General features: G+C 35.5%; 1 protein-coding gene across 1 annotated transcript; it reads left to right on the top strand.

Moving 5' to 3' along the window:
• The first annotated feature begins 1,908 nt into the window (after nt 1-1,908).
• On the top strand, nt 1,909-10,730 carry LOC114325593 (headcase protein). Its single transcript, XM_050656864.1, has 4 exons — nt 1,909-1,917; nt 3,615-3,803; nt 4,493-4,678; nt 9,277-10,730. Exons 1-4 carry the CDS (start codon nt 1,909-1,911, stop codon nt 9,451-9,453), a joined length of 561 nt encoding a protein of 186 aa, XP_050512821.1. The 3' UTR covers nt 9,454-10,730.
• The last annotated feature ends 598 nt before the right edge of the window (nt 10,731-11,328 follow it).

Genomic DNA, 11,328 nt, shown 5'->3' with positions numbered 1-11,328 from the left:
CCTCATGACTGATTGTTCGAATACCGCTTCAGGTGGTGTACTCTTTCAGATGAAATATGGTTCTGAACACCCCATAGCATATACTAGTAAGAAGCTCAATAAGGCTCAGAAAAATTACTCCACTACGGAGCGTTATTATTCATGGCTTGGAGACTTTCCGGTACTATTTAGAAGGTCGTAAGTGTACCCTTATTACTGACCATAGTTCGTTACTGTGGATGCATTCTATGGATGAAGGCAACCGAAGGATATACATTGTACATCATTTGATTTAATTTTATAAACCAGGACATTTAGCACTAAAAACAATTTCGTAATAAATCGATCTTTAAATACAGATCTAGAAATTTGCAACTTCTGCATTGTGTTCGGGATGATGTCAGGAAGAAAGCCTACGATAGAACGATAATACATGCAAATAGGTTAGGTGACTAGGCGATTTTTGGGGTCGCTGAATACGAAAAGCGCCATCAGAACTATGTTACAGGTCACTACTATGGCATGTTATCTTCTGGAGTTTGGAGGGTTTTTGGGCACCAGGTGCTTTGGTGGTCGGTTGTGATGGCGTATTCTTGTTCAGCGACCCCAGAAACTCCCTAGTAAGCTGTTTGCATCAATTTAATGCCGAAAACCCTCGAAGTTCCAGACAACGTGCCTTAGCAGTGAACCAGGACACCAGGTACTCCGGTGGCCGCTTCTGATGGTGTATTCTTCTTCAGCGAGCCCAAAATTCTCAGTAACAAAATCTGGCCCTTAACACTTATTTTGACCTGTTTATGCACTTTGATATATTTATGCACTTTTGGATGCATTTTATGCACTTTAAAATGCAACTATGCATTTCCATTCATCATCCTGAACACAATGCAAAACGTTGCAAGTTTCGAGGTACTGTATTTAAAAATCGATTTATTGTGTGCTAATTGCCCTGGTCTATTTACTTCCTTTATTTAAACTGACAATCTAAACTGCTAGTTACACATTTTAAGAGTATAATACTTTAAAATTACGGTGTAAAACGCCGTCCACACTCTCGCCGAAGTCGATCGAGGTTCAACAAGTACGAGAGTGTAGACGGCCACCTTGTGTAACTTTGCCTAACTTCGTTCTACTTCCGAAATCTGTCGGTCTGTCTCGTCCGAGTCAAAGGGATCTTTGACGGTATCGTACCGCTTGAATGTGTTCCTCGCGAAGTAGAACGAGTGTGTGGAGAGGCACTTCGGACTTCGGTCAACTTTGGCGAAGTAACTTCGCCGAGAGTGTGGAGCCAGTTTTAGTAACATAAATATTAACACTGAGATTATGTTTAGAATACATATAAATACAAAAAAAATTTAAAATTTAAATTTCGTTGTCGAAATGTTTTTTCACTCATATAAATATTAGATCATACACTTTTTTTAGATATATTCTTGGACATTGTTTTTATTTTTATGGTATTCATTTTTAGTCCGACGTATTAGGAGCTGTTTCTAAGTTCCTCCACCATAGTTTGTGTTTGGTTTGTGGCTCCTCGAATAGAATGTGCTCGCTTACTCGAAGTATAGTCCAAGTAACCAATATAGTCAAACGGGACAGATTTGTCTGTTTTGTTAGTTCGGCCACAGTATAAATAGGGACAGTAGAACCACTCTCCGAAAAATTGGAAGTAAAATCTTTAGTCGCGCATGGCGACCGCGCAATGTTCCCAGTCGCTTTTGCCCCACTCTCGCATTGCTAGTCGCATAGAAACGTACGTAGGGCTTACAATACCGAACTAAAATCTGAATACCGGTATTTGATATTTGAAATTTGAAATATCGGGATACCGGTATTAAAACCGGTATTCTTATGCCTAGTCTAATTTCTAAAAAATACTTAGGTTTGTTAACTGCTCAGACTTTAAAAATACTCTTTCGGAAGGTAATGATGTGGCAGGTATTGACAAATAATATTTTATAGCCAAATAATAAAGCTCAGGGAAAATGGATTTGTATTTTTTCCAAAATTCCATCGGGTTAATTTTTTTTTTGCAAAATGTGGCATTTCGAAAGAAAATGTGGCATTGGGTAGTAGACGTAAAACATAAACAATTGCTTTATATTGCCGACACTGCCGTTTCTCGATAGTGCCATACTTGGCTCGGTATATGTGTAATAAATATGCCTGATATAGATTTTAATACAACGAAATTGATTCTTTATCTTCAAAAAAATTCTTGTAATTAATTAATATTATTTTAAATTATATTTATGTTGTGCATAAATTCAATTTTTATCAACTAATGTAATAGCCACTTTGCACGATGCAACTAATTGCGCAATTAATTGCACAATTTCTTGCAGCAATAGAAATTGCATCGTGTCATACGCGAATTGCACAGAAAAGCTGCAACTTCTTGCAGCAATTTCTTTCTGCAAGAAGTTGCAGCTAAATAGAACGTCCTATTTTGCATGCAATTTTTTTCTGCAATTTGGTTATATTTTTAAGACTAAGGTGACTTTTAAGGCTACACTGTTTGTTTTTACTACAATGACATTCTGTCATCCTAAATTTCAAACTAAACAATTTTTTAACAAAACTAGAGAAACTTTTTACCAATTTCACGCTGCACAGATAACATTATTCTGGTGGATAACTTGGGGATTAAAAAACTATTTTCTATTTGTATTTCTTACAACTTGTTTCCTTTTGTAAATTAATAAATAGGTACCTATACTTGGATTAGGTATTAATTGATTTTGTTATAATAGGCACATATTATTATAATTTTCTCAAATTATAATCTAACATTTTTAATCTAATATCTGATAACTCTATTCAAAAAATTACATTTAATTTATAAAAACAACATAACCTAAAATTTATGCTATTTTGTAAAAGTTTCTGTCTATTTCATGTCAGTTTATGCAGTTGCGTATACCGTGTAATCACTTTATTGCAGAAAGTTAGTTGCAACTTATTGCACAAGTTCTTGCGCAAGAAATTGTGCAATTAATTGCGCAATTACTTGCATCGTGTAAAGTGGCTATAATACCAAAATACCGGTATTTTTAGATAAAGACCGGTTTTTAAAACCGAACAAAAATCGTCCGGGATTCCGGTATTCGGGATCCCGGTATTGTAAGCCCTAAACGTACGGGTTTTAACAGGGAAAACCCACATCCACCACTGGTGAATTACCAATTGCGTACTGCCGGTATTACTTCTTGAGATTAAAGTGACGACATGGAAGAGGTTTTACTGTCCCTCTTTATACCGTGGTTCGGCCTTAAGTTATAGTCCGGCGGCTGGTTTTTTCTGGTAATTAAATATGTAATTAGAAATATTTATTTTTACTTAGGTATATACCATTAAAACAGGACATATCGTATGTGCTAAAATGAATAATTAATTAATTAATATTAAATTAAACAACACTTTACACTCTATTAACGAACTGTAAACTAGGATTTGTTTCAGTTTTTTTTGTTATGTATATAAAAATCCCTAATATTTAACAAATCATGCATTATTGTAACCTAAATATTTGGGAGACGTATATTATTAGTATATTTCAGAGATTTCCTAAAACTGTATTTATACTTCATTGCTATATAGTTTTTATATGTATTTACTGTATTTTTTTGTTTCAGACCGAAGACGAAGGAAATCACGGCAACGATGACACACGTTGTTTTATTCTATCCACATTAGCGTCACAAGGTCGTTCCAAAGTTCAATGCGTTTTATGCGAAGAACAATTACTGGTTTTCGACAGATACCCCCTTGTAGATGGGACATTCTTCTTAAGTCCACGCCAACACGCTAAAAGTTGCATTGAGGTAAGCTATAACTTAAAGATAAATACAAACAACAAACAACAAAAAACTAACAACTAACTGACAACTAACTAACTAACAACACCCAAAAAGGCTATTCTACATCCTACCAGAGTACCAGACTAAAAACAATGGGAACCTTCTCTGGTAACACCTCCGAGGCTTCTACAATTTGCAAGCGGAAGCATAACGGATGCTGAGACTAAGGAACTTAGTAGTTAGGACAACATGAAGCAGCGTTCTTCGTTGAATATTCACTTGATTTCTCAAGTCAAAAGATAAACTAACCTTACATATCCTTACATAACTACACAGTTATCTCATAACTTGAGGTTTAATGTCGCGTTATAAAGTGACACTTGATATACCAGATAACTCAAGAACTGTCAAGAAATAACGCAAGTAGTTAAGTTAAATATGATAATTCACACCAATTCGAGGATTATAAATTAACTACAGGATAACTTTACGTTAAAGATAACTTCGGTCATTCATCACATGGCTGAATGTAAACAAGCTTATGTTTCCTAAGACAACTTGATATAGTTTTGTGATATTGTTTTGTTTTTGTTAAAATTAATGCCTATGAATTTTTTTCCAAAACTTTTAGGACATACGTTATGTATATTTATGTGTTTTGTTAGTTATGTATTTAATATTATAATTATAATTAACATTCTTTTAATTTTCAGGTGAAAGTAGAAGGCCGTACCCAATTTCTGACCGTTGTCTGCATGTGCTGTTTAGAGGGCGTGAGTGGTCGCGCCATTGTATGTAGATTCTGTAATCAGAAGTGGGACGGATCATCCCTGGTCCTCGGAACCATGTATTCTTATGATATCTTTGCTGCCATGCCTTGTTGTACCGAGAGGATAAAGGTAAATTTTATTCAAAACCAGAAAATAGAAAAGTGCAAAAAAATCGACCCAAAAGCGAGATTTGACATTTTCACATTTCAATGTGAAAAGTATGACAATGTGCAAACAATATTTTTATTACTGAACTTATTTCTATTACATTATTTGGAGGACGCAATATGAAAATGATAGCAATAAAAACAGAGTTTCCTAAATATTGATTATTTGAACGAACGCAAGAAAGACGTTATGAATGGAGAAATCGTCAATTACCAAATGAATTTCTTTATTTTTTAGTATTCGATGTTACCACCCCTACTACTAATTAAATTTTCCAATCGATTTCGCATGGATAGGATGACTTTTTTAATAAATTCTTGAGGCGTTAACTTTCCATTAACATGTACATCATTAAGCGCAACTCCCAATTCCATTGTGCTTCCTGGTGCATTTTTTCTATCCCGGATCCTTTTAAGCTCATCCCAAACATGCTTTATTGTATTTAAGTGCGGGCACAAAGCAGGCCAATTTATTGTAGGTATACCGATCTTAGTCAGATTCAGATTGGTGGTGGTGATTCCTGCGGTATGGCATCGTGCATTAAAAAAATCAAGGCATCACCAATAAATCCCGCGTATGGAACCATATGTTCCTCCAAAATGTCTCTGATGTAACGTCTGCCGTTAAACCTCCTCCACGTCCTCCACCAGGCATGAAAAGCAACTCGATTTTCGCATCCAAGGAAATACCTGCCGAAAACATACAAAAATTGCCTCCATATGAGACAGTTTCTCGTACACAACATTAAGCAAATCGCTCTCCTGCCTTCTATAAACTCAACGCCTCTTGTCGTTGCCCTCTAGGCAGATGATACTTTCGTAGAAGAATAATACCTGACTAAATTGATAGTCGTCCCAATCCAGATGTTCGCGAGTACATTTTAATCGCCTTTGCTTCTGGGCTACAGTTAGCTTGAGACCCGTAACCCTTTTTGGTATCAGGTTGGCTGCCTTCTTCTTCTGACTGTCCAAATGTTGGTAACCAAACATCGGACCTCTCTAAGCTCTAATTTGAGATTAGTACCAGTCAAATGTCGATTTCTCAGGGATTTCGATACAAGAAATCGATCATCTCTCTGCGTTGCTATTCATTTACGGCCTCTCCTTTATCTCGGCGGACGTAATCACCACTGTCTTGGTGCCGACGATACACACGGGACACAGCTGATTGGCTTAAATTTAGTCGATTTGCCACGTCCTTCTGGCTCTGGCCTTCTCTCAATAATGCTACTGCTTGAGCCGCTTTGACGGATATGGTATATGGTATCCATTCGTAATGCACTTGCGAACTTCGTATAAGTGACTGATGTATTAGTGGGTTGTTATGAAAATTGATGCGTACGATCCTAATTGGTTCGTGTCGATTTAAATGAGTCAATTTTTGAATGCTATGCTGGAACAACGTTGTAACCGCCAATACATTCATATGTGGGTTTTCCATGGAACAACGTTCTAAATGTGCAAAATAATGTACTGCTGACTGTGGGGAATATTATGATTATGAGACTTAACTTGCCTGTTCTGGTAGTTTGAAAATTAGTCAATCTTCAACTTTCGGTGTAACAACGTTGTATGCGTTAAAGTGGGTCATCTTTCGCGTCAAATTTTCTGCATGTGTTTTGTAAATCAACGTTTTCAATCGTGTGATTTGTCATTTCGAGCTAAAATGGATGTTAGTATAACCGATTCAGTGACTTCCCAAATTAATAGTGGGAAAAAACGTTTCTTAATTTCACGTGTACTTCATTTTTTATTTCTAAAACAACGTTTTAACCGCCTTACTTCCACACAACAACGTTTTAACTGACGGGGATTTAACACGTTGTTTTATTAAAATATAGCATATAAGTTCATAAATGCTTGATTTGTATAACCTAAGGTTATTTTTGTTGATATTAATGTTATGCATCCTATAGTCTATTATATTACGCTCATAAATATTTTTTTCTACGAGCGTGCAAATATGTCTACTTTCGCGCATTTCTACAAAAATGTTTTAGTTTAGAAAGTTTTACTTTTCCGCACGTGTGTTACTTTTCCGCACGCGTTTTACTTTTCCGCACGCGTTTTACTTTTCCGCACGCGTGTTAATTTAGATATGTTAATATCGCCATAAAGTAGATAATTATAATACATGCAATATTTAGATATTATTTACTACTAATTTATTTCAAATATATCTTTTGTGTTCATGTTTTAATGAAATTAACGCGAGAAATCGATGAAATAAAATAATTTTGACATAATATTCGAAAGTAAAATCAGTAGACAATAACACTGGTTTTGAATCGTCGTCATGGAAACCAAGATCGTCGTGATGCTAACCAATTATGCTGAAAGTTTGGTTTTGACAACCTTGTCAAAGAATTAATTTGTGTATGTATTTTCATATTAATTAAATTAATTTATTAAGATTTGGTCATTTTTTAAAGACTCATAGAAAAAATATTGTTCCTAACGCTTGTAGAAAGTCTCTTTTCCGCACTCGACTGCTTGCCGAACTCTCGCTTCTAGTCGTTCGGCAAACTGCAGTCGCATTCGGAAAAGTATGACTTTCCGCACTTGTTAGGAAAATAACTATTTTTCAAAATAATTATAGTGTTTTTTTCAATTTGTCAACAAAATGTGATTTAGCGGTTACAACGTTGTTCCAGCATAGCATTCTTTTGACTCCCTTCTCTACGTTGCATTTTTTATTTGGAATACTTCATCCTATTCACGCAAAACAAGACTTTACACTAAACATTTTTAAATTTGCAATTTTTAGATTTATAAAATTTACAATTTTGAGTCGATTATTTTGCACTATACAAGTACAGTAGAGCGTCGATAATCCGAACCCTGGTAATCCGAAAGCAAAAAAAATTATAAAATTAAAAAATATGATCGCGGACCGAATTTTTGGATTTAATAAGACAATATGGGCAAAATATGACCGCGGATTTTTGTTTTGTTTATGCAGAAATACATACAATATATTTGTTTATTATTCTTCTTCTTCTTCTTCTTTAAGTACCGTGCCCAAATTTTTAGGCGTGGGTAGCTTCCATAACAATTTGCCGATATCGTTCTCGATCTTGTGCGGCATGTAACAATTGATCTGCTGATATGCCAGTCCATTGCCGAAGATTTCGGAGCCATGAATATTTCTTTCGACCAATTCCTCTTTTTCCGTCGATCTTTCCATTGAGTATTAACTGCAACATCCTGTATCTGCTACCTCTCATTATATGCCCCAGATATTCAAGTTTTCTCTTTTTTATCATCTTGGTTAAATCACCTTCGCCTTGACCTACTCTGTTTAAGATTTCTCTGTTTGAAATGCGTTGAACCCAAGATATTCTGAGCATTCTACGATACGACCACATCTCAAAGGCTTCTAATTTGTTCATCATGTTAACCTTCATGATCCAGGTTTCACATCCATATAGTAATACAAAATACACATAACATTTTAGGAACTTGATTCTTAGTTTTAAGTTCAGCTGATAGTTGCTCAGAATAGATCTAAGTTTCATAAATGCTCCTCTTGCAATTTCTATACGAGTTTTAATTTCTTCATCCGGATTTAGTGTCTCGTTTATCCAACATCCTAGGGATTTAAAATGGTTAACTTTTATTATTGGTTCATCACTGACAATTAGTTGCATAGGGCCGACGTCTTGTTTACTAACCACAAGTAACTTTGTCTGTGTTGCATTTATGTTAAGTCCGTTATTGGAGCATTCTCTAGTGACTCGATCTATAAGGAATTGAAGATCTTCGATACTTTCAGCCATGATCGCGGTGCAGTCTGCATATCTAATGTTGTTAATAGTTTCTCCCCCGATTAGAACTCCACATTGCCCTTCCAAGGCTTCATTAAAAATTATTTCTGAGTATATGTTAAACAACGTTGGGGATAACACACAACCCTGTCTGACACCTCTTTGAATGCAAATTTTGTCTGTTTCTTTGCCGTCTACCAGAATAGAAGCTTCTTGATTCCAATATAGATGTTGTAAGAGTCTCAGATCTTTATCATCTATTCCAATCATTTCTAGATATTTCTAGATAATAACAACATATCATGTTGAACTCTATCAAACGCCTTCTCAAAATTTATAAAGCAGACGTAAATTGGTTTCTGTACTTCCCATGATCGTTAAAGTAATGTTAACATTGAGAACAAAGCTTCCCTTGTTCCCAATCCTTCTCTGAAACCGAATTGTTTGTTTTCCATTGTCTCTTCACATTTCTGCTTGATTCTATTGTTTATTATGCAGGTGTTTTATTCCTTGTAACCAAAACGTATGTACATATGTACTATGTTTATGGGCTTTGTATGTATTTTGAACATATGTTCTATAATCCGAACTACCCCTGTACCAATTAGTTCGGATTATCGACGCTCTGCTGTACTCTATTGATACACCTATGAAAATCACAAACAGTTAATTAATCGAATAGCTTAGGCTTAGAGCTTATCTAGTTTATATAAAAGCTGTTACGTTTTTTTGTAATAACCTGTAATTTTTCAATTTTTATATTTTGTTAATGTTGGTATTATTTCTGTTTCAGTGTAATTCTTGCTACAAACCTGTTCTGCATCCTACACAACGACTGAACTTCTTTAGTGACTACAGTCATATGGTGCCATGTCCGCATTGCCGCACACTGGATACACATTTCGTAAAACCCCTAGGCTTCTGTTACGCCCGCCACTTTTCACGGGCTCTACAGATGATGTGGCCATAGCACGTGGCCCCCCGAGTCGTAAACAAAGACCCACCGACGCCGCCTACTCCTCCAGATCCGGATCCTATGGATTTAGATCTAGGACTATTGTGGCGCGAACTGGCCGGACTACGACTCGATGAGTTTTGCCGTTTGCAGCTGACCAGAGCGCGGTAGACCTCCCCCCTTTAGTTTTCTTTGTTATGTTGTTGCATTTTTTATAGTTTGAGGTTACGTTCAGGATGTAATTAATTAAATGAAACTTTTAACGGCAGACTTTGCATTTCTAGACGTTTAAAAGCAATATACATGACACAGCTGAAAGTTCGCTGTCGTAGATACTTAAGGCCGGCCATTGGTAATGTTATAAGTATAGGCGATCACATCACCTTTATAAAGTACACCACTCATAATCTAGAGCATATATGTATACCGAAAAATGCTTAACCTACTAACAATATATGTCGCTAATTACAGCCATATTTTTGCTATCATACCTGTTGTGTATTGTTTATTAAAAAATGTGAAAGTTTTGCTTTTTTCTCAATAAATATAAGAGCGTTTATATCTAAATTACTCAAGTATTTAAATGAATTTCATGATAAAATTCCGTCTAGCACTAGAATATATGTAATGGAAGGATATAACGTTAAAAAAATGTGAATTAATAAATTACTTTTTGCGTGGTGTACTTTTAAAATAAATTTCTGCAATTAATAGATATTGGCATGTGAAACGTAAATATTCGACATATAATACGAATAAAGTATAGGAATCTGTAAGAATCTAAGCTCTGTTAATGTAGCCACTATGTATAAGATGGCGCTACGAAAAATATTATAGACATATGCAAAATTCAGGAGCGTAATGGCCCGTTTGAAACTTTCCTTTGGAAATTTCGGTACTGTATAGAGTACTAACGTTTTGAGGGGTGCGGGTAGTTCATTATTAGCAGGGCGTACTAGGAATAATATATTACTTTTATTACTCTCGCTTGCAAACGGTTGAAGTGTAGAGTCGATTTATTAAATGAGGACACTGCTCGCAATAAGAAATGCATGGCGAGCGGTGCCCTTATCTAATATTTCGACTGTAACGGGTAATGGATGTCTTCCAAAAAGCCGATAAACTAGTTCAGAACGCCTATTAGTTTGCGAAATATTAAAATAGAGGTACCAAAATTTATCTGCGCCAACTTATTCCCGTTTTGAACTAGTTTACGCAAGGGCGCCCATATAAAAATTTTTAGGGGGGGGGCAAACGTGAAGATGTTGCACATTACATTTTGTATATTTCGGATGACAATATATACAGTAGACGCTCTCTATAACGAACACGGATATAACGAGGTTTCGCTTATAACGAGGTACATTAGGTGTCCCATGAAATTCCTATTGAACTATAACGAGGCATATTTGGTTGTAACGAGGAAAATTTAAATCGAAGAATACTTGTCTTTACCTGTTTTTAGCGTTGTAATGGTCATAAATAAATAAATGCCCCAACTACCTGTACATAGAAATGCCCAACATCTGTCTTATTATCGAGGCCAGTGCTGTAATAAACTCGACCACCTATAATAAACAATTGCCTGTTTATCGACCGATATTGAATACTATAGGAAATTTACAATTTATGGCGGCGAAGTCTCATATTGTTCACTGTTCAGGTTGACCATCGACATCTAATAAACTACGTAAGAGGCATCAAAACATTTCAATATTATTATTGTTTGATATAACGAGATCCGCTTATAACGAGATAATTAATCCACCATTTCAGTTCTCGTTATAGAGGTAGTCTACTGTAGTTTAAACCACCTAAAAAACCTAGTTTGAACCCTGTTGTGAGAAAATATTCATACATTTAAACACTAGACCAAGTTTTTAAATGGAA

This window comes from Diabrotica virgifera, chromosome 7 (assembly GCF_917563875.1).
Source record: "Diabrotica virgifera virgifera chromosome 7, PGI_DIABVI_V3a".
Classification (NCBI taxonomy): domain Eukaryota; kingdom Metazoa; phylum Arthropoda; class Insecta; order Coleoptera; family Chrysomelidae; genus Diabrotica; species Diabrotica virgifera.
The sequence above is the reverse complement of the archived record's forward strand: the minus strand, read 5'-3'. Positions and strand labels throughout refer to the sequence as shown.